Source organism: Somniosus microcephalus, chromosome 8 (genome assembly GCF_052327205.1).
Source record: "Somniosus microcephalus isolate GS21.2 chromosome 8, FLI_Smic_1.0, whole genome shotgun sequence".
In the NCBI taxonomy this organism is placed as follows: Eukaryota; Metazoa; Chordata; class Chondrichthyes; order Squaliformes; family Somniosidae; genus Somniosus; species Somniosus microcephalus.
The window spans coordinates 100826201-100850144 of NC_140994.1; the positions used below are offsets into that span (position 1 = coordinate 100826201).

General features: G+C 47.4%; 1 protein-coding gene across 2 annotated transcripts in view; it reads right to left on the bottom strand.

Moving 5' to 3' along the window:
- The window catches only part of supv3l1 (SUV3-like helicase), a 74203-nt gene that overhangs the window by 42132 nt on the left and 8127 nt on the right, over nt 1-23944 (bottom strand). For both annotated transcript variants that reach the window (XM_085995043.1, XM_085995042.1), the window contains exons 3-7: nt 17670-17777; nt 16063-16177; nt 12809-12977; nt 9130-9241; nt 76-153 (exon numbers count right to left, since the gene is read on the bottom strand). In XM_085995043.1, coding sequence (XP_085851169.1) covers nt 76-153; nt 9130-9241; nt 12809-12977; nt 16063-16177; nt 17670-17777 — 582 coding nt within the window. The remainder of the gene's footprint in view (nt 1-75; nt 154-9129; nt 9242-12808; nt 12978-16062; nt 16178-17669; nt 17778-23944) is intronic.

Below are 23944 nucleotides of genomic sequence, written 5' to 3' on the forward strand. Positions count from 1 at the left end.
GGTTAAGTACAGGTGATGTGTATTCCAGATTATTAAAGTAATTTGATGTAGAAAAGTAGAAACAAATAGTCTTACCCAACAGTGCCCTTGTCCAGGCCCAGCCTCTGGAAGGATCTCTGATCATCTGGATTTCATCAATTACAGCAATTTGATCTGTAAAACATTGCAAACAGAGTGAGTCCCCACACCAGGCACTCGGTGGGGCCCCCTCCCCAGTCTGCACTCGCTGGGGCCGGCCCCCAACCCCCCGCCCTGCTGAGGCTCCACCCCTCCGGCGCTGGCTGCCCCTCCCGCGCTGGGGGCCCCCTCCCCCTCCCGCGCCGGGGCCCCCTCCCCCTCCCCCGCTGGGGGCCCCCTCCCCACGCGCGCTGGGGGCCCCCCCAACTCACTGGGACCTCTCCCCGCACTCACTACCCCCACACCCCCCTGCACTCACTGGGACCCCCGCCACACTGGCTCAGGTGCTGAATTACAGAGTCTGCCACGGGGGGTTGGGGCGACAGAGTTCGGAGCTTCCATCGCTCCCACCACACGGAGGTCAATCACTAATTGGCTATTTGGTCTGGGAGCAGTGAAAACAAGCTGCAGGATGAGCTGTATAATCCAGATGAAATAAACAGTGAAAGAGGAAGTATTAGGGGTTTAGCATCTTTAAAAGTGGATAAATCCGCAGGCCCGGATGAAATGTATCCCAGACTTTAAGAGAAGTGAGAGAGGAAAAAGCAGAGGCTCTGACTGTATTGATTTCTATGTGGGTTCAATGACGACACATTGATGAAAGAGAATGTCTTTTTATCTAAAGTATGTTCAACTCAGTTAACACCATTACAGGAGACACCATCTTAGAGATCCATCTAAAACCAAAACTAAAACTAAACTCCCTCTCACATGCCCTCTGCTGGCAAGGCATAAATAATCAAACAGGCAAATATGCTGCTAAGGCATCATAATCAAACAGGCAAATACCATCACTATTTGCTGATATCATTACATCTCCCTTTCTTAAAACAAAAGTATTTTACTTTTATCTAACATGTTTTCTTTGTATTACTCTGCATTTTAACTGTAACACTTAATGAACTTACATTATCATTATCAAGGTTTTTTAACCTTGTTTTGTGTGTTCACATGAAATATGAAAATACACTAGAACTTGGAGAGAATAAGATAACATTACTTCCTTCTATAACAAGAGTCCTTAAACTTGCTCAATGAGTCTCTCAGGAGGCTTCACGCGTCGAGGATTTTCTGATTGATTGTCCTTGAATCTGAGTTGTTGCCTCAGATGATGGATTCTCAGCTGTGTGATCAGGTTGTTCAACAGTATCAGTCTTTTGACTTGCTGTGGCTGGTCCCATGAGAAGATCCCGACGATTTCTTCGCAGAACAGCACCCTCATCTGTCTGAATGGTGTATGATCTTGGTTGAACTTCACTCAGGACAGTTCCCTTCTGAGTCCATATGTTTGTTTTGTCTTTGAACCATACTTGGTCACCAGTGTGGAGTTCAGGTAGGTTTTGTGTTCCTCTGTCATAGTAGTACTTTTGCTTTTCTTTCTGTTGTTCTTTGAACTTCCTCACTTTCTCCCCCTCTTTTGTTTTCAGGAGGTTCTCCGGGATGGGTAAGTTTGACCTTAGCAGACGTCCCATAAGGAGTTGGGCTGGTGACATACCACACTCGAGCGGCGTTGTGCAGTATACAAGCATGCTCTGGTAGAAGTCAGTTCCACTGTCTTTTGCCTTGTACATCAGTCTTTTCACTGTCTGGACCGATTTTTCCACTAGTCCATTGGACTGTGGAAAGTGAGGACTTGACGTTGTGTGGACAAAGTCCCACTCTTTGGCAAAGTGTCGGAAACTTGCATTGTAAAACTGGGGTCCGTTGTCTGTGAAGACTTCGCTTGCCACGCCATGTCTGGAGAATATGGCTTTCATACATGTTATCACAGCATCTGCAGTGGTGGTGTACAGTCTACAAACCTCTGGATACAGGGAGTAAGAGTCTGTGACTACAAGATAGTCCTTCCCTTGACATACGAATAGGTCAGCGCCTACCTTCTGGTAAGGTCTGTCTGGCGCTGGGTGTGGTTTTAGTGTGTGGTTTTAGTGGTTCTACCGGATTGCTTGCTCGATATTTCAGGCATATTGTGCAGTTTGACACCTCATTTGTCACATCTTGGTTGATTCGTGGCCAGTACATCACCTCTCGTGCTCTTTTCTTACACTTTTCGATTCCCAGATGTCCTCCATGGATCCTTTTTAGCATCTCTTTTCTCAGACTCTTTGGGATAACTATTTTACTTCCTTTGTAGATGATGTCTTCGACCACTGATAGTTCCGCCCTGCAGTTCCAGTACTCTGCCATGTCAGGTGAGCAGTCTTGCTTCATGTTGGGCCATCCATCCAAGATGCTTTTCCTCAGTCGTCTCATTGTTTCATCTTTGTTTGTCGCAGTCTTTGAGCTCCAAATTTGCATCTGCTATGGGCAGTGCACTTGTGATCATGTCCACGTAGGCGTTCACTTTTTCATCCATTTTGGTGTTTGCGGGCTCACTTGGGTCAACAGCTCTGGACAACGTGTCTGCTGTATACATCAGCTTACCCGGTGTGTACGCAACATTCAGTGTATAGCGTTGCAGCCGGATCATCATTCTTTGTATTCTAAGCGGACAGCTATTTAGTGGCTTTTGGAACAATGCAATCAAGGGCTTGTCAGTCTCTACACTGATTGCTTGTCCTGCCACAAACTGGTGAAATCTTTCACAGGCGTATGTGATGCTGAGCAGCTCCGTCTGTCATTGAGCACGATGCATATGCAATAGGTTGCCAGTAGTCATATTTTTGCAGAAGAACGGCATCGAGCCCACTCTGTGATGCATCTGATGATATCTTGATGGGTCTCGCTGGGTCATAAAACCTCAGAACTGGTTTCTCTGTGAGCAGTTTCTTTAGATCGCTCCATGACTTCTCATGCTCACGATTCCATTCCCATTCTATGTTCTTTTCAGTTAGTCTTCTCAGTGGCGCCATCTTTTCTGAGAGGTTGGATATGAATTTACCCATGTAGTTGATCATTCCATTAAACCGCTGCACGTCCTTTTTGCATTGTGGCTTTGGCATATTCCCAATGGCGGACACCTTTCTGGGATCTGGTCTGATGCCCTCACTGCTAAGGATATCTCCCACGAATGTCAGTTCTGTCACCCCGAGCTGGCATTTCTCTCTATTCAGCTTCAGGTTTGTTTTCCTTGTTGCTTCCAGCACTTTTTTCAGTCTCTCGTCATGTTCAGTTCTCGTGGTTCCCCATACTATGATGTCATCCATTGATGTATCAACTCCCTCCAGGTGCTCATAGATCATATGGATAGTTTTGTGATACACTTCAGGAGCTGAGGCAATGCCAAATGGTAACCTTAGGAATCTGTATCTGCCAAATGGACTGTTGAACGTGCACAGTCTTGAACTTGCCTCGTCCAGTTTCATCTGCCAAAATCCTGATGATGCATCTAACTTGCTGAAATACTTTGCATTTGCAAACTGTGACATGATTTCCTCACGTGTAGGAAGCTTGAAGTGCTCGCTCTTTATTGCTCTGTTTAGATCTCTTGGATCCAGGCAAATTCTGAGCTTTCCATTCTTTTTGTCCACAACGACGAGGGAACTCACACACTCAGTTGGCTCATCTATCTTCTGAATCACGTTCAGGCTTTCCATCCTGTCCAACTCTGCCTTCAGTTGCTTTTGAAGAGCAAACGGAACTTTTCTGCATGGATGTATGACCGTTGGTATACTTTTATTTACTCTGATCGTGTGTTCTCCTGGAAGGCAGCCTAGACCCTGAAATAGGTCGTTGTACTCTTTCATGAGTTCATCATAGACTGCCTCTCCTTCGCTTTCCACAACGAGGACTCTCTTTACCAGGTTCAGTCTCTCACAGGCTACTAAGCCTAGTATGGCCTGCACATCCTTTGGCACCACGATTAATGCTAGCGTGTGGACTCTGCCCTTGTGTGTCACTTTGACAATGCATCTTCCTTTCACTGGTATATTAGTACCCGAGTATCCTGTCACTTTCACTTGTATTCCATGTATCTTTGGTCTGGGTCTAATTTTCTTAAAATCAGTCTCTGATATCACATTAACTTGTGCTCCAGTATCCAATTTAAATGGAATGTGTATGTCATTCACTTTTAGTGTCAACATCCAGTCTTTTTTTTCTTTTTTGTTTTCAGACACAACATCCACATAGAACTCCTCTATCTCACTTTCCTCTACTGCATGGACCTTGCTTTGTTGCGCTTGGTTCTTACAGCAACGGGCATAATGGTTGTTTTTGTTGCAACTATTGCATGTTTTACCATATGCTGGACACTTTCTTGGTGTATGCTGTGTACCGCATCGACTACATGACTTTCGATTGCCCCTTTCATTTTTGTTCGCTGGCCACGCCTCTTTTTTCACATTGGCGCTCTTTTTGTTAAACGGTTTGTGTCCGTTCTTACTCACTGCATCCACGTTGCAGCTACTGTCACTGAACAGCTCCTTTGCCTGCGACTTCAGTCTCTGTAGCCCTACACAGTGCTATGGCTTTTCCCAGGTCTAGATTTTGCTCTCTTAGCAGTCTTTCCCTTAGACCATTATCTGGAATACCACACACCAGTCTGTCTTTTATCAGCGAGTCTGTCAGTCCCCCAAATTCACACGTTTTGCTTCGATTTCTCAGTTCAGTCACATACTGATCAATAGTCTCTCCCGTTTTCTGTACACGTGAAAAATCTGTGTCTCTCAAACGTCACGTTACTTTTAGGTATGCAGTAGGCCTCAAACTGTTCCATTATTTTATCCAACTTCATTTTGTCTCCATCAGCAGCGAATGTGAAGTTATTATACACCTCCAGCGCTTCATCACCCACGACATGCAAGAACACTGACGCTTTCATTTTATCACTTTTCTCGTCAGCTCCGATTGCCGCTAAATACAACTCCAAACGTTGTTTGAACCTCCTCCAATTTTCAGCCACATTACCTGTCAACTGAAGCTTCGCCGGTGGGTGTAAACCTTCCATTTTTCACTTCGTTAGCTATTCTCCAATGGTAAGTAACGATTTTCTCTTTTGGCTTGCTAATATGTGGAGAGCTGATTTCGCTGGATAGCTTGCTTGCCACTATCTCGTCGAGTTGCTAACTTCAGATTTTTCCTCTTCATCTCTTTCAGTCACTTCTGACACCATGTATTTGTTTGTATGTGGGTTCAATGACGACACATTGATGAAAGAGAATGTCTTTTAATCTAAAGTTTGTTCAACTATGTTTACAGCATTACAGGAGACACCATCTTAGAGATCCATCTAAAACCGAAACTAAAACTAAACTCCCTCTCTCACATGCCCTCTGCTGGTAAGGCATAAATAATCAAACAGGCAAATATGCTGGTAAGGCATCATAATCAAACAGGCAAATACCATCACTATTTGCTGATATCATTACACTGACCATCATTTTTCAATCCTCTGGCTACAGGTGTGGTGCCAGAGGGCTGCCAACATGGTACTGTTGTTTAAAAAGGGAGAAAGGGATAGACCGAATAATTACAGGCCAGTTAGCCTAACCTCGGTGGTGGGAAAATTATTGGAAAAAATTCTGAAGGACAGGATAAATCTTCAGTTAGAAAGACATGGATTCATCAAGGACAGTCAGCATGGATTTGTTAAGGGAAGGTCGTGTCTGACTAACTTGATTGACATTTTTGAGGAGGTAACAAGGAGGGTTGATGAGGGTAGTGCGTTTGATGTAGTCTATATGGATTTTAGTAAGGCTTTTGATAAGGTCCCACATGGCAGACTGGTCACAAAAGTAAAAGCCCATGGGATCCAAGGTAAAGTGGCAAGTTGGAGCCAAAATTGGCTCAGAGGCAGGAAACAAAGGGTAATGGTCGAAGGGTGTTTTTGTGACTGGAAGGCTGTTTCCAATGGGGTTCTGCAGGGCTCAGTACTGGGTCCTTCGCTTTTTGTGGTATGTATCAATGATTTGGACTTGAATGTAGGAAGTATGATTAAGAAGTTTGCAGATGATACAAAAATTGGCTGTGTGGTTGATAATGAAGAAGAAAGCTGCAGACTGCAGGAAGATATCAATGGACTGGTCAGGTGGGCAGAACAGTGGCAAATGGAATTCAATCTGGAGAAGTGTGAGGTAATGCATTTGGGGAAGGCTGACAAGGCAAGGGAATACACTATAATTGGTAGGACACCGAGAAGTGCAGAAGATCAGAGGGACCTTGGAGTGCATGTCCACAGATCCCTGAAGGCAGCAGGACAGGGAGATAAGGTGGTTAAGAAGGCATCTGGGATACTTGCCTTTATTAGCCGAGGCATAGAATATAAGAGCAGGGGGGTTATGCTTGAACTGTATAAAACACTAGTTAGGCTGCAGCTAGAATACTGTGTGCAGTTCTGGTCGCCACATTACAGGAAGGATGTGATTGCACTAGAGGGGGTGCAGAGGAGATTTACGAGGGTGTTGCCTGGGCTGGGGAATTTTATCTATGAGGAAAGATTGGATTGGCTGGGGTTGTTTTCCTTGGAACAGAGGAGGCTGAGGGGAGTCTTGATTGAGATGTATAAAATTATGAGGGGCCTAGGTAGAGTGGATAGGAAGGACCTATTTCCCTTAGCAGAGAGTTCGATAACCAGGGGGCACAGATTTAAAGTAACTGGTCGGAGGATTAGAGGGGAGTTGAGGATAATTTTTTTCACCCAGAGGGTGGTGGGGGTCTGGAACTCACTGCCTGAAAGGGTGGTAGAGGCAGAAACCCTCATCACATTTAAAAAGTACTTGGATATGCACTTGAAGTGCCGTAACCTACAGGGCTATGAACCAAGAGCTGGAAAGCGGGATACGGGTGGATAGCTCTTTATCGGCTGGCATGGACAAGATGGCCTACTTGTGCTGTCAATTTCTATGATAACTCCCTGTTAGATGTATGAGTGTACAGTCCCACCACCCATCCCCGACCACAGCCAGACAGTGCCCCCACTGATCAGTCATTGCCTCTCTGCAATCCAATTGTGGCAGGCACTGGGAGTGTCTCTCATAGCCCATTTACCAGGTAAGGCCTTCCAGCATACCCTTTAATATCTCACCCAGTCTAATCCCACTCTCCCTCCCCCTCCCCATACCCTTTAATATCTCACCCAGTCTAATCCCACTCTCCCTCCCCATACCCTTTAATATCCCACCCAGTCTAATCCCACTCTCCCCCTCACTCCCCACACCCTTTAATATCCCACCCAGTCTAATCCCACTCTCCCTCCCCTTTAATATCCCACCCAGTCTAATCCCACTCTCCCTCTCACTCCCCACACCCTTTAATATCCCACCCAGTCTAATCCCACTTTCCCTCCCCATACCCTTTAATATCCCACCCAGTCTAATCCCACTCTCCCTCCCCATACCCTTCAATATCCCACCCAGTCTAATCCCACTCTCCCTCTCACTCCCCACACCCTTTAATATCCCACCCAGTCTAATCCCACTCTCCCTCTCCATACCCTTTAATATCCCACCCAGTCTAATTCCACTCTCCCTCCCCACACCCTTTAATATCCCCCCAGCCTAATCCCACTCTCCCTCACTCCCCATACCCTTTAATATCCCACCCAGTCCTATCCCACTCTTCTGCTCACTCCCCATCCACCTAATACTCCATTTTCCAGCAAGAATCACTGGACTGATTTTCCCTTCCTAGTATGGGACTGAAGCACCCACCTAGTGACCGGATTACAATCAGTGAACTCAGCCCAGATCAGAGATCACCCCAAACGGTCCTGGCTGCAATAGGTAGATTTAATACCAATTTCTGCCTTTCTCCAATATATTAATGGGCCGGATTTTGCTTCGCCGGGGTATCTAACAACATCCGCCATTAGTTACACTTGCCCCAGCACCCTTCAGCTCAAAACATTTTTGCCCACAAAGTTGCTGTCGAGCTGATAATGTGGCAGCGAGGGAAATAGGGCATCTGAGAGCTGAGTGAACAGGGCAAGCAACAGGGTATCACCGTAACCAATCAGACTGAAGGATTGGGAAATAAACAGAGGAAGGACTGAGAAGGAGGGTGAATTAGAGTGGATGAATTCAATGTCAAAACAGGTACGGAAAGAGAAAGAGTGGGAAAGAGAGAGAAAAGAGACAGAAAGGAAAAGTATGAAACAAAATGTAAAAATTTTAAATTTCACATTTTTAAAATCTAAATCTATTCACAACCTGAAGGAATGAGATTCCACAGATAATTACTTTTCAGGGCCAGAGAGGTTGATTGGCAGCCATCGACATTATCAGGTTGTTAAGAGGGTACTTACGCTTGTAATTACTAGCCCTAAATGTCTGCGGCGAGTTTAGTTTGTATCTACCGGGCAAATACAGCAACTTCACGCCACTCAATGCGTGTCAATGGTGAGGCAGGAAGCGAGATGCTGTTTTCGCGAAGCTAATGGTGGAGCAGCGCAACTCAGGCAGCAACTTTTAGATATTCGCATTTATCTACGCAACTGCCCCTCGCCTGAAGTTGCTGTAGCATTTATTCATAAATAACAGCGAACATTATTAGCTATTTTGACAAAAAAATCTGGCCCAAGGTAATTTCTCATTGGTTCACGATGCCTTTATCAACTAGACCGTCAAGGATTTCCAAATTCTCCACTATGGGTGAGGATGAGCACCTTGTGTCGTACAGTATGGTACCACACGTACCTAGGTGTCAGTCATGTCTTAGTGTTTCACTCTCGCCACTGAGTTAGAAGGTCGTGGGTTCAAGTCCCAGAGACTTGAGCACATAATCTAGGCTGACACTCCAGTGCAGTACTGAGGGAGTGCAATTCTGAAGCATAGCAGGCAGCTATCCCCGGTGTCCTGGTCAATATTTATCCCTCAACATACATCACTAAAGCAGATTATCTGGCCATTATCACACCGCTGCTTGTGGGATCTTGCTGTGTTGCATTTCCTACATTACAACAGTGACTACATTTCAAAAGTACTTCATTGGCTGTAAAGTGCTTTGGAACATTCTGAAGTCATAAAAGGTACTATATAAATGCAAGCAAGAGATCAGGAAGAGGTGTGCACATACATGGTGTTGTTACGCTGCACATTTCAATGGTACAGGCAACATGAGTCGACTGCCTCCCATCTGGATCAACAAAGGTTCGCTCTTCCCCAGTCACCAAGTCGCACGGTACTCCCTTCAAATAAACAAAACACAAGCACTTCAAATACCTTTCAGACTGTTGGTGCAGTTCGAAAGAACATAAGGAATAGGAGTAGGCCATTCAGCCCCTCGAGCCTGCTCCTGGACATTTCTACCTTTGAGATATTCCTGATTATATTAGGTTGGCAATGGCAAAAAGATCACAATTTGCAAGCCTACATTGGAACTTGCCTGTTCACATCACATATTCAATGCCTCCAGTACCTTACAATTCTCTGCCCATCTCTCCTGAAGATGCTGGCTCACTCTTTAAGGGCAGTACCTCACCCAAGTGGCCACTTCTCATGTGTGAGTATTGATAGGCTGGTCCACCATGAGGGTATCAGCTGAGCCTGATCCTGTCCTCAAGCATGCTCCACAGCAGGGGGCACTGGGTGTGGAGTGGAGACTCTGGCTGCCCATTTCCTGAGCTGGGGGCTGAGCAGATTGTGATGTCCCAACTGTTGTGCTGGTTGAGAGGAGCTAACCCAGCACAAACGGAGCATCAGACCATCTACACGGCCCAGTCCCACCCTGGGCAATATTCACCCATTACAGCAAGTACTGGAAATTTTAATTTAAGGATTAGGAACAATTATTTTGTATCAGTCTTTACAGTAGAGGACACTAAGAATATCCCAGCACTGGACAAACAGGGGGCTCTAGGGGGGGAGGAACTAAATACGATTAAAATCACTAAGGAAGTGGTACTTGGTAAAATAATGGGACTCAAGGCGGATAAATCCCCTGGACCTGATGGCTTGCATCCCAGGGTCTTGAGGGAAGTAGCGGTAGGGATTGTGGATGCATTGGTAATAATTTTCCAAAACTCACTGGACTCAGCAAAGGTCCCGGCAGATTGGAAAACTGCTAATGTAACACCCTTATTTAAAAAGGGTAGTAGGCAGAAGGCTGGAAACTATAGACCTGTGAGCCTAACATCCGTGGTTGGGAAAATGTTAGAGTCCATTATTAAGGAGACAGTAATGGGACATTTGGATAAACATAATTTAATAGGACAAACTCAGCATGGTTTCATGAAGGGGAAGTCATGTTTAACAAATTTGCTTGAGTTTTTTGAGGAAGTAACATACAGGGTGGATAAAGGGGAACCAGTGGACGTAGTGTATTTAGACTTCCAAAAGGCATTTGACAAGGTGCCACACAAAAGATTATTGCTCAAGATAAAAAATCACGGGATTGGGGGTAATATTCTGGCGTGGGTGGAGGATTGGCTCTCTAACAGAAAGCAGAGAGTTGGGATAAATGGTTCGTTCTCAGATTGGCAACCAGTAACTAGTGGTGTTCCGCAGGGGTCAGTGCTGGGTCCCCAACTCTTTACAATCTATATTAACGATTTGGAGGAGGGGACCGAGTGTAACATATCAAAGTTTGCAGATGATACAAAGATGGGACGGAAAGTAGTGTGAGGAGGACATAAAAAACCTGCAAAGGGACATAGACAGGCTAAGCAAGTGGGCAGAGATTTGGCAGATGGAATACAATACTGGAAAGTGTGAGGTTATGCACTTTGGCAGGAAAAAATCATAGAGCAAGTTATTATCTTAATGGCAAGAAACTGGAAAGTACTGTAGTACAAAGGGATCTGGGAGTCCTGGTGCACGAAACTCAAAAAGTTAGTATGCAGGTGCAGCAAGTGATCAAGAAGGCCAATGGAATGTTGGCTTTTATTGCTAGGGGGTTGGAATATAAAAACAGGGAGGTATTGCTGCAGTTGTACAAGGTATTGGTGAGACCGCACCTGGAATACTGCATACAGTTTTGGTGTCCATACTTAAGAAAAGACATACTTGCTCTCGAGTCAGTACAAAGAAGGTTCACTCGGTTAATCCCGGGGATGAGGGGGTGGTCATATGAGGAGAGGTTGAGTAGATTGGGACTCTACTCATTGGAGTTCAGAAGAATGAGAGGCGATCTTATTGAAACATATAAGATTGTGAAGGGGCTTGATCGGGTGGATGCGGTGAGGATGTTCCCAATGATGGGTGAAACTAGAACTAGGGGGCATAATCTTAAAATAAGGGGCTGCTCATTCAAAACTGAGATGAGGAGAAACTTCTTCACTCAGAGGGTGGTAGGTTTGTGGAATTTGCTGCCCCAGAAAGCTGTGGAAGCTACATCATTAAATAAATTTAAAACAGAAATAGATAGTTTCCTAGAAGTAAAGGGAATTAAGGGTTACGGGGAGTGGGCAGGAAATTGGACATGAGTCTAGGTTCGGAATGGTCATGGCCCTGTGGGTAGTGGAGTGGGCCCAGGGGCCGTGTAGCCTTGTTCTGCTCCTACTGTGTTCTAATTCTGTGTTAGATTTCAGGAGATGGTTTTATTCCTGTTCCTGGCTGGGGTGGAGATCGCATTTACAGAAGGTAAGTACTGTAGAAAATATAGGGACAGAGTGATCTCCTGGAAGAATTTCGATCGCCTAGATGGGTCGGAGAGGAATTTCCCAGATTTTTTTCTCCCAAATTGGCCATTGGGTCTTTATCTGGTTTTTCGCCTCTCCCGGGAGATCACATGGGTTCGGGTGGATGCAGAGTGATAGAAGATTTGAGGTTAGGATCAGATCAGCCATGATCTTATTGAATGGTGGAGCAGGCTCGAGGGGCCGATTAGCCTACTCCTGCTCCTATTTCTTATGTTCTTATGTAAACATAGCACATAAAAATTAGCCCTGTCAGAGCACCAGTGCTAATAGACTCCTACACATTCTGACTAATGACTTCCTTCAAATTACTGAAAGGTATGGAATGAGGCGGAGTTAAATAAGTTGGCTAACTGAGACAACGGGCGCAGAGTTAGAGGACACACGTAGAAAACTGTCTTGAACAAGGTTAGAGATTAGAAAATAGCCCAAATATACTGTGGGGTAACAGCCAGCAGAGGGCGCTGACTAGTATCTGCTGTGAATCAGATTAACAATGAGGTGATTAGGGAAGGAGGTTAATGCCCCTAATGTAGCAGAGTCTACGACAGAATGATCAGAGATGGGCTCTGCATGGAGGATATGTCCTTACTAGCGATATAAAAATTACATATGTATTCAGTTCCCATTTTAAATTCATACATTTGTATTTTTATATAATACTTTTATATGGTTTATAGTTAAATAACAAAACTTTGGGTAACTTGTGAAACAGAGGTAGAGTTGTTTGGAGCAGGAGTTTCACTGCAGTACAAGCGGAGAAGCAGGGAGGCACGCTACAGCACAACCACTGGCAGGAGGGTGTAATTACAGGGCAACACGTTTACATAGGTACTTTCTATTATAAATGTGGACACAGGAACTTAGAATGGAAAAAGCTGACAAAGTTGACACTCAGCAACGATACAACTGCACTTTCCAGCAGGGGGTCACCAGACAGCGATCAGGAAGAGGCTCCTCTCCCTTGGCTCTGCAACACATGGTGCATTGGCCATTGAAGGAAATTACTGTTAAAAGTTCTAACCATTCCTAAATGAAATCCATTGAGAATTTATAGACCACTAGCTGGACAGATTGTAAGCAAACATTTTCTATGTAGAATCCTTCAGACATACTGACAGCATCATTGCTCTTTTGATAGATCTCGTGTGCGAGCAGTTTCAAAGGACCACAATAGACTCCCGACTTGGCTGCCAAGAAGCTCTGGATGGCGTGGTGTGTTTTTCCGCTGTTTGTTGGCCCGGCATGAAAGACAATCTTTCTCTGAATCGCTCTGGCCTCAGGGTACCTGCAGTAAAACAACATTTGAGTATTAGCGACACGGTACAGGAAGGCAAACACTGAGCTGAGAGACAGGAACACTTCCCACACAGCTGAGAATCAGTGTATCGTTAGCCAAAATACCAGCAGACATACATAGAAAAATAGAAGATAGGAGTAGGCCACTCGGCCCTTCGAGCCTGCTCTGCCATTCAATGAGATCATGGCTGATCATCCAAATTCAGTACCCTGTCCCTGCCTTCTCCCCATATCCCTTGATCCCTTTAGTCTTAAGAAATATATCCAACTCTTTCTTGAATATATTTAATGAACTGGCCTCCACCGCCCTCTGTGGCAGAGAATTCCACAGGTTCACCACTCTCTGGGTGAAGAAATTCCTCCTCATTTCAGTCCTAAATGGCTTACCCCTTATCCTTAGACTATGACCCCTGGTTCTGGACTCCCCGGCCATCAGAAACATCCTTCCTGCATCTAGTCTGTCCAGGCCTGACAGAATTTTATAGGTTTCGATGAGATCCCCTCTCAATCTTCTAAACTCCAGTGAGTATAAGCCCAATCGACACAATCTCTCCTCATACGTCATTCCCGTCATCCCAGGTATCAGCCTGGTGAATCTTCGCTGCACTCCTTCCATGGCAAGGACGTCCTTCCTCAGGTAAGGCGACCAAAACTGCACACAATACTCAAGGTGCGGTCTCACCAAGGCCCTGTACAACTGTAGCAAGACATCCTTGTTCCTGTACTCGAACCCTCTTGCTATGAAGGCCAACATACCATTTGCCGCCTTAACCGCCTGCTGCACCTGCGTGCTTACCTTCAGCGACTGGTGCACAAGAACACCCAGGTCTCTTTGCACTTCCCCTTCTCCCAATCTATTGCCATTCAAATAATAATCTGCCTTCCTGTTTTTGCCACCAAAGTGGATAACCTCACATTTATCCACATTATAGTGCATTTGCCATGTTTCTGCCCAATCACCCAACCTGTCCAAATCGTACTGGAGTTTCACAACATCCTCCTCACAGCATACCCTCCCACCCAGCTTTGTGTCGTCTGCAAATTTGGAGATATTACATCCAATTCCATCATCCAGATCATTAATATATAGTGAACAGCTGGGTCCTAGGACCGATCCTTGCGGTACCCCACTAGTCACTGCCTGCCACTCGGAAAACGACCCGTTTATTCCAACTCTTTGCTTTCTGTCCGCGAACCAGTTCTCTATCCAAGTCAATACCATGCCCCCAATCCCATGTGCCTTAATTTTACACGCTAATCTCTTATGTGGGACCTTATCGAAAGCCTTCTGAAAGTCCAAATACACCACATCCACTGGTTCTCCCTTATCTATTTTACCAGTTACATCCTCAAAAAATTCCAGTAGATTAGTCAAGCATGATTTACCTTTTGTAAATCCATGTTGACTTTGTCCGATCCTGTCACTGCTTTCCAAGTGCTCTATTACATCTTTTATATTGGACTCTAGCATTTTCCCCACTACCGCTTTTTCTCTGCCACCTTTTTTTGAATAGTGGGGTAACATTAGCTACCCTCCAATCCATGGGTACTGTTCCAGAGTCTATCGAATTCTGGAAGTTGACCAGCAATGCATCTACTATTTCTAGGGCCACTTCCTTAAGTACCCTGGGATGTAGATTATCAGGCCCTGGGGATTTATCGGCCTTCAGTTCCGTCAATTTTCCTAACACCATTTCCCTACAAATACTGATTTCTTTCAGTTCCACCCTTTCATCAGACCCTATGTTCCCCGGCATCTCTGGGAGGTTATTTGTGTCCTCCTTTGTGAAGACAGAACCAAAGTATGAATTTAGTTGGTCTGCCATTTCTTTGTTTCCCATTATAAATTCCAATGATTCTGACTGCAAGGGACCTACGCTTGACTTCACCAATCTTTTTCTCTTCACATATCTATAAAAGCTTTTACAGTCAGTTTTTATGTTCCCTGCAAGCTTACTCTCATATTCTATTTTCCCTTTCTTAATTAATCCCTTTGTCCTCCTTTGTTGAATCCTAAACTGCTCCCAGTCCTCAGGATTATTGCTTTTTCTGGCCAATTTATATGTCGTCTCCTTGGATCTTATGCTATCCCTAATTTCCCTTGTTAGCCACGGTTGAATCACTTTTTTGTTTTATTTTTATGCCAAACTGGGATGAACAAATTCTGTAGCTCATCCATTCGGTCTTTGAATGTTTGCCATTGCCTGTCCACCGTCAACCCTTTGAGTGACATTCCCCAATCAATCCTACCCAGCTCGCTCCTCAGACCATCGTAGTTTCCTTTATTTAAATTGAGGACCCTAGTCTCTGAGTCAACTACTTCATTCTCCATCTTAATGAAGAATTCTATCATATTATGATCGCTCCGACCCAAGGGGCCTCGTACAACAAGATTGCTAATTAATCCTTTCTCGTTACATAATACCCAGTCTAAGATGGCCTGATCTCTGGTTGGTTCCTCAACACTGGACAAACAGGGGGCTAAAGGGGGGGGAGGAGCTAAACACGATCAAAATCACTAAGGAAGTGGTACTCGGTAAAATAATGGGACTCAAGGCGGATAAATCACCTGGACCCGATGGCTTACATCCTAGGGTCTTGAGGGAAGTGGCGGTAGAGATTGTGGATGCATTGGTAATTTTCCAAAACTCCCTGGACTCAGCAAAGGTCCCGGCAGACTGGAAAACTGCTAATATCACACCCTTATTTAAAAAGGGCAGTAGACAGAAGGCTGGAAACTATAGGCCGGTTAGCCTAACATCTGTGGTAGGTAAAATTTTGGAGTCCATTATTAAGGAGACAGTAACAGGACATTTGGATAATCATAATTTAATAGGACAAAGTCAGCATGGTCAGGAACCCACTAGGGTTCCTGATCCGGATTGCTATTCAGTGACCCCAGCAGGTGCATGGTCTTCAGGCAAGGGTCAGCTGCGATGCCCCCCTAACTGAACAGCCTGCTGAACCTCACTGACTGGAACTATACCTAGCATCAATTAGAGTCAAGGGAGAGGGGGAGGACAGAACATTAGAGGCAAAGGCTGATGTCAGGTGGACAGTCTGCAGAACCTTACCAGTTGGCTGGTAATCTTAGATCACTGATTTTGCGCAGATCCTCCATACAGTCCAACATTGGGAAGACTTGTTTGGCGTGTCTCATGAAATAAGGAAAGAGATCGTCAACGTGACCTGCGAACAAAATTTCATCAAATTAAATAAGTTCACGCAAAAGAAACACAGCCTTTCCACCAAATCAGTCGAAACACCAGGACATGGAGCCAGTCCCAGGTACGTTAATGAGGACCTTTACATCTCCACTTGTGAAGCACGGGGAGGAAAACAGCATAAATGTTTTGTTTGATTCCATATCACTACAAATCAAAATGTGATAGTTCTGCTGATGATTTTCAGTCTCTGGGTTACTTATCACTCCTCCCAGGTCCATACACATTCCTGAGCCAGAGTGAGGTATGCGAGAGCACCAGACACACACTCCCTCACAGGCCTCCCTCCCACATGTCAGGGCTGTTGGGCGGTGGGGTGGGAGAGAGAGCTGGGGTTGCCGGGGGGGGGGGGGGGGAGAACATAGGAACAGGAGTCGGCCATTCAGCCCCTTGAGCCTGTTCCGCCATTGAACGAGATCATGGCGCCTTATACCCGCCTTTGGCCCATATCCCTTAATACCTTTGATTAACAGAACGCTATCAATCTCAGATTTAAAATTAACAATTGATCTAGCAGCAATTACTGTTTGCGGAAGAGAGTTCCAAACTTCTACCATCCTTTGTGTGTAGAAGTGTTTCCTAATTTCACTCCTGAAAGGTCTGGCTCTAGTTTTTAGACTGTGCCCCCAGTCCTAGAATCCCCAACCAGCAGAAATAGTTTCTCTCTCTCTCTACCCTATCTGTTCCCCTTAATATCCTGAAAACTTCGATCAGATCACCCCTTAACCTTCTAACTTCTAGGGAATACAACCCTAATTTGTGTAATCTCTCCTTGTAACTTAACCCATGGAGTCCGGGTATCATTCTGGTAAACCTACGCTGCACTCCCTCCAAGGCCAGTATATCCTTCCTACGGTGTGGTGCCCAGAACTGCTCACAGTACTCCAGGTGTGGTCTAACCAGGGCTTTGTACAGCTGCAGCATAACTTCTACCCCCTTGTACTCTAGTCCTCCAGATATAAAGCCCAGCATTCCATTAGCCTTTTTGATTATTTTCTGTACCTGTTCGTGACATTTTAATGATTTATGTACCTGGACCCCCCAAGTCTCTGGACATCCACTGTTTTTAGCTTTTCTCCATTTAGAAAGTACCCTGTTCTATCCTTTTTAGGTCCAAAGTGGATGACCTCACCTTTGTTTATACTGAAATCCATTTGCCACAGTTTTGCCCATTCACTTAATCTATCAATATCCCTTTGTAATTTTATGTTTTCACCTACACTGCCGCCTTTCTTTGTGTCATCGGCAAATTTGGATATATGACTTTCTCTCCCATCATCTAAGTTGTTAATTATTGTGAGGGGGTGAGGGGGAAGCTGGGGGGGGGGGGGGGGGGGGGAGAAAAGAGAGAGGGGGGCTGCGGGGGGGAGGGGCGAGAGGGGCTGCGGGGGGCGGGGGGGAGAGGGAGGGGCAGGAAACCCATACCAGTTGTGTATAGAAAGAACTGCAATTCTTACCTGCACCACAGCAGATATCGTTGAGGATGATGTGTAAATCCACACTCAGCGACTCAGCTTCCATCACGTACTTCCGAAAACTAATGAAGGCCTGGTGGAAAAGGCGAGCTGTGGAGAACACAAAGATATTACAGAGGATCATTGAAAACCCACCTTCTACCGAAAGACTTCATTGTTTTCCCTCTCCAATTCTCTCCCTCCCCTTCTCCCGAGTTAGAGCAGGAGGCAGTACACTGCGTTCCTTCGAACAGCTCTCCCCATCTCCAGGACAGGACACAAGGGAAAGGCAGACATAGATCAATGGTCTACCTGCCACTTACAGCCTCCATTCTCTCACACACACTGTATCTCATCCAACTGCATAGAAAGCATAGCCTCCTGCCACAGCACAGTGGCATAGTGGTTAGCACTGTTGCCTCACAGCGCCAGGGACCTGGGTTCAAATCTGGCCTCGGGCGGCTGTGTGTGTGGAGTTTGCACATTCTCCGTGTCTGCGTGGGTTTCCTCCGGGTGCTCCGGTTTCCTCCCACAGTCCAAAGATGTGCGGGTTAGGTTGATTTGGCTATGATAAATTGACCCTTAGTGTTAGGTGATTAAATACGTGGGGTTACGGGGATAGGGTGGGATATGTGTCGGTGCAGGCTCGATGAGCCGAAATGGCCTCTATCTGCAGTGTGGGGATTCTGTGCCTAGCGATTCCATAAAAGCATGGGTTTTGAGCAGGACATGGTTCTGTGCTCCGATAGCCCTGCTGAGCTGGGCATCCACAGGCAGTCGAGAGCTGATTAAGTGTTTTGCACATATCCTAAAGAGTGGCCCATTGGCCAGCATGTCTGACACCTAGCACTTTGCTATGCATTGCTGCGTGTCAGGGGAGAGGGGCTTTTTAGTAATTAACATAGGTACCAGAAGCCTTTCGGAAAACAGCAAAAAAGGCTGTCAAAGAAAACTAACCTCCGCACTGTGAGCAGACACTGAGACTGAGAGAACTGACCCCCGCACTGTGAGCAGACACCGAGACCGAGAGAGAACTGACCCCCGCACTGTGAGCAAACACTGACCGAGAGAGAACTGACCTCCGCACTGTGAGCAGACACTGAGACTGAGAGAACTGACCCCCGCACTGTGAGCAGACACTGAGACCGAGAGAGAACTGACATCCGCACTGTGAGCAAACACTGACCGAGAGAGAACTGACCCCCGCGCTGTGAGCAGACACTGACCGAGAGAGAACTGACCCCCGCGCTGTGAGCAGACAGAGACAGAACTGACCACCGCACTATGAGCAGACACTGAGACTGAGAGAACTGACCCCCGCACTGTGTGCAAATGCGAGAAGTCACACAACACCAGGTTATAGTCCAACAGCTTTATTTGAAATCACAAGCTTTCGGAGTGCTGCTCCTTCATCAGGTGAAGTGAAGAGATGCATAAAGACACAGCATATATAGTCACAGAACACTGCCAGATGATTACAGGTAATCTTTCTAACTGCCCTTTATCACACCTCGGCAGAGAGGTAATCACAGCAATCAAAGGTGTGAATGGTGTCCAAACAAGTCAGTCAGGAAAACATTACATTAAAGAACAATGAGGTGGGGTCACAAGGGGTCAAATGTTGCAGATGCTGGGGTCTGTCTGAAAAACAAATAACAAGCAAAATACAAGATATAAAAAAAAAACGTTTTTTTGCTGGAAATTACAGCAGGTTCGGCTGCATCTGTGTAGAGAGAACAAGCCAACGATGACTCGAGTCTGGATGACCCTACGTCAGGTGGGGTTACATGTAGCGTGACATGAACCCAAGATCCCGGTTGAGGCCGTCCTCATGAGTGCGGAACTTGGCTATCAGTTTCTGCTCAACGGTTTTGCGTTGTCGTGTGTCGCGAAGGCCACCTTGGAGAATGCTGAATGTCCTTGACTGCTGAAGTGTTCCCCAACTGGGAGGGAACACTCCTGCCTACCGATTGTTGCGCGGTGTCCGTTCATCCGTTGTCGCAGTGTCTGCATGGTCTCGCCGATGTACCATGCTCCAGGGCATCCTTTCCTGCAACGTATGAGGTCAACAATGTTGTCCGAGTCACGAGTATGTACCATGTACCTGGTGGGTGATGTCCTCACGTGTGATGATGGTATCTGTGATGATGATCTGGCATGTCTTGCAGAGGTTGCCGTGGTTCTCCTGAAAGCTGGGTAATTTGCTGCGACCAATGGTCTGTTTGAGGTTAGGCGGCTGTTTGAAGGCGAGTAGTGGAGGCGTGGGGATGACCTTAGCGAGGTGTTCGTCGTCATCGATGACTTGTTGAAGGCTGCGAAGAACGTGGCGTAGTTTCTCCGCTCCGGGGAAGTACTGGACCACGAAGGGTACGCTGTTGGTTGTGTCCCGTGTTTTTCTTCTGAGGAGGTCTATGCGATTTTTCGCTGTGGCCCGTCGGAACTGTCGATCGACGAGTCGAGTGTCATATCCCATTCTTACGAGGGCGTCTTTCAGCGTCTGTAGGTGTCCATTGTGTTCCTCCTCGTCTGAGCAGATCCTGTGTATTCGCAGGGCTTGTCCATAGGGGATGGCTTCTTTAACGTGGTTAGGGTGGAAGCTGGAGAAGTGGAGCATCGTGAGGTTGTCCGTGGGCTTGTGGTAGAGTGAAGTGCTGAGGTGTCCATCTTTGATGGAGATTCGTGTGTCCAAGAATGAAACCGATTCTGATGAGTAGTCCATGGTGAGTTTGATGGTGGGATGGAACTTGTTGATGTTTTCAGTGATTCTTCGCCGTGGGTCCATAGGAAGTGTATAGGTGTATAGCGTTGGTTGGAGGTCCTGTGCAGCAAAGAAGTCTCGCTCAAACTTGTGCATGAAGATGTTGGCGTATTGGGGTGCGAATTTGGTCCCCATGGCTCTTCCGTGTGTTTGGGTAAAGAACTGGTTGTCGAAGGTGAAGACATTGTGGTCAAGGATGAAGCGGATGAGTTGTAGGATGGCGTCTGGAGATTGGCTGTTGTTGGTGTTGAGTACTGAGGCTGTCGCAGCGATGCAGTCATCGTGGGGGATACTGGTGTAGAGTGCAGAGACATCCATCGTGGCGAGGAGTGTTCCTGGTTCAACTGGTCCGTGGGTGCTGAGTTTCTGTAAGAAGTCTGTAGTGTCGCGACAGAAGCTGGGGGTTCCCTGTACAATGGGTTTCAGGATGCCCTCGACGTATCCAGAGAGGCTCTCACACAGGGTTCCGTTGCCTGATACGATAGGACGTCCGGGTGTGTTGGCTTTGTGTATCTTTGGGAGGCAGTAGAAGTCTCCCACGCGGGGAGTACGTGGGATGAGAGCGCGGAGGATGCTTTGAAGGTCTGGATCGAAGGTCTTGATCAGTCTGTTGAGTTGGCGGCTATGTTCTTTGGTCGGATCTGCGGGTAACTGTCTGTAGTGTTACTGGTTGTCCAGTTGTTGGTATGCTTCTTTGCAATAGTCCATTCTGTATGACGATGGCTCCTCCTTTGTCTACTGGTTTGATGACGATGTTGCACTGTGAGCAGACAGAGACTGAGAGAACTGACCCCCGCACTGTGAGGAGACACTGAGACTGAGAGAGAACTGACCCCCGCACTGTGAGCAGACACTGAGACTGAGAGAACTGACCCGCGCACTGTGAGCAGACACCGAGACTGAGAGAACTGACCCCCGCACTGTGAGCAGACACCGAGACTGAGAGAGAACTGACCTCCGCAGCGTGAGCAGACACTGAGACTGAGAGAGAACTGACCCCCGCACTGTGAGCAGACACTGAGACAGAGAGAACGGACCCCCGCACTGTGAGCAGACACTGAGACAGAGAGAACGGACCCCCGCACTGTGAGCAGACACTGAGACTGAGAGAGAACTGACTCCCGCACTGTGAGCAGACACTGAGACTGAGAGAGAACTGACTCCCGCACTGTGAGCAGACACTGAGACTGAGAGAGAACTGACTCCCGCACTGTGAGCAGACACTGAGACTGAGAGAGAACTGACCCCCGCACTGTGAGCAGACACTGAGACTGAGAGAGAACTGACCCCGCACTGTGAGCAGACACTGAGACTGAGAGAATTGACCCCCGCACTGTGAGCAGACACTGAGACTGAGAGAGAACTGACCCCGCACTGTGAGCAGACACTGAGACTGAGAGAATTGACCCATGCACTGTGAGCAGACACTGAGACTGAGAGAGAACTGACCCTCGCACTGTGAGCAGACACTGAGACTGAGAGAGAACTGACTCCCGCACTGTGAGCAGACACTGAGACTGAGAGAGAACTGACCCCGCACTGTGAGCAGACACTGAGACTGAGAGAACGGACCCCCGCACTGTGAGCAGACACTGAGACTGAGAGAGAACTGACTCCCGCACTGTGAGCAGACACTGAGACTGAGAGAAATGACCCCCGCACTGTGAGCAGACACTGAGACTGAGAGAAATGACCCCCGCACTGTGAGCAGACACTGAGACTGAGAGAGAACTGACTCCCGCACTGTGAGCAGACACTGAGACTGAGAGAAATGACCCCCGCACTGTGAGCAGACACTGAGACTGAGAGAGAACTGACCCCCGCACTGTGAGCAGACACTGAGACTGAGAGAGAACTGACCCCCGCACTGTGAGCAGACACTGAGACTGAGAGAGAACTGACTCCCGCACTGTGAGCAGACACTGAGACTGAGAGAGAACTGACCACGCACTGTGAGCAGACAGAGACCGAGAGCGCTGACCCCCGCACTGTGAGCAGACAGAGTGAGAGAATTGTGCCCCGCACAGTGAGCAGACACTGAGACAGAGCGCTGACCCCCGCACTGTGAGCAGACAGAGACTGAGAGAGAACTGACCCCCGCACTGTGAGCAGACACTGAGACTGAGAGAACTGACCTCCGCACTGTGAGCAGACAGAGACTGAGAGAGAACTGACCCCGCACTGTGAGAAGACACTGAGACTGAGAGAACTGACCCCGCACTGTGAGCAGACAGAGACTGAGAGAGAACTGACCCCCGCACTGTGAGCAGACACCGAGACTGAGAGAACTGACCCCCGCACTGTGAGCAGACACTGAGACTGAGAGAGAACTGACCCCGCACTGTGAGCAGACACTGAGACTGAGAGAACTGACCCTCGCACTGTGAGCAGACACCGAGACTGAGAGAGAACTGACCTCCGCAGCGTGAGCAGACACTGAGACTGAGAGAACTGACCCCGCACTGTGAGCAGACACTGAGACTGAGAGAGAACTGACCCCGCACTGTGAGGAGACACTGAGACTGAGAGAGAACTGACCCTCGCACTGTGAGCAGACACTGAGACTGAGAGAGAACTGACCCCGCACTGTGAGCAGTGATATACCTATCAATTCGTCCAATAAAAGGCGACGAGTTAGGAACGTAACTAAAGGTTTTTATTGACTAAATAACAGAGCCCACCCTCGTGGGTGATCGGGTCCAACAAGGAGGAATACCAGCCAGTCGACTACCTTTATACCTGGGCAGGTAGGTGGAGCCATGGGCGGAGTCGGAGGTGGTCAGCCCAGGTATAACAGCGCGACAAGAGGCGACCTCGTATCGTGATACAACGGTGATAACAATACAACAGTGATAACTATAGTGTAACGATAAAGTGGTTTACCACATTCACCCCTTGTTTAGATTTGAGTCCGGCGGGGTGAAGTGTACTACCAGTTCTGGTATGTCAGTCTGTCCGGAGGCCTCGTAAGCCTCTCCGATCGTCGCAGCGGCGGTGCTGCATTATCCGGTGTTAGTGCTGGTGTCTGCGTGGTCGGCGAAGGCTCGTGGGGTTCCGGCATGCCGTCTACCTGGGCTGGAATTGGGGGGGTGGTGGGGGGGGTAAAGGTGGTGTCTCCGGAGTGCCCGAGGGTGCGAGGTCTCGTAAGGAGACAGTGTCCTCCCGCCCGTCTGGGTAAGCCACGTAGGCGTACTGGGGGTTGGCGTGCAGGAGGTTCACCCTTTCGACCAGGGGGTCTGTTTTATGGGCCCTCACGTGCTTTCGCAGCAAGACGGGCCCCGGAGAGGTCAGCCAGGTTGGTAGAGTGGTTCCCGTAGTCGACTTCCTGGGGAAAACAAACATTCGTTCATGGGGGGTGGCGTTAACGGCAGTGCAAAGTAGTGACCGGATGGAGTGCAGCGCTGTCGGGAGGACTTCCTGCCAGCGGGAGGTTGGGAGGCCCTTAGACTTTAAGGCTAAGAGGACGGCCTTCCATACCGTCGCGTTCTCTCTTTCCACCTGGCCGTTCCCTTGGGGGTTG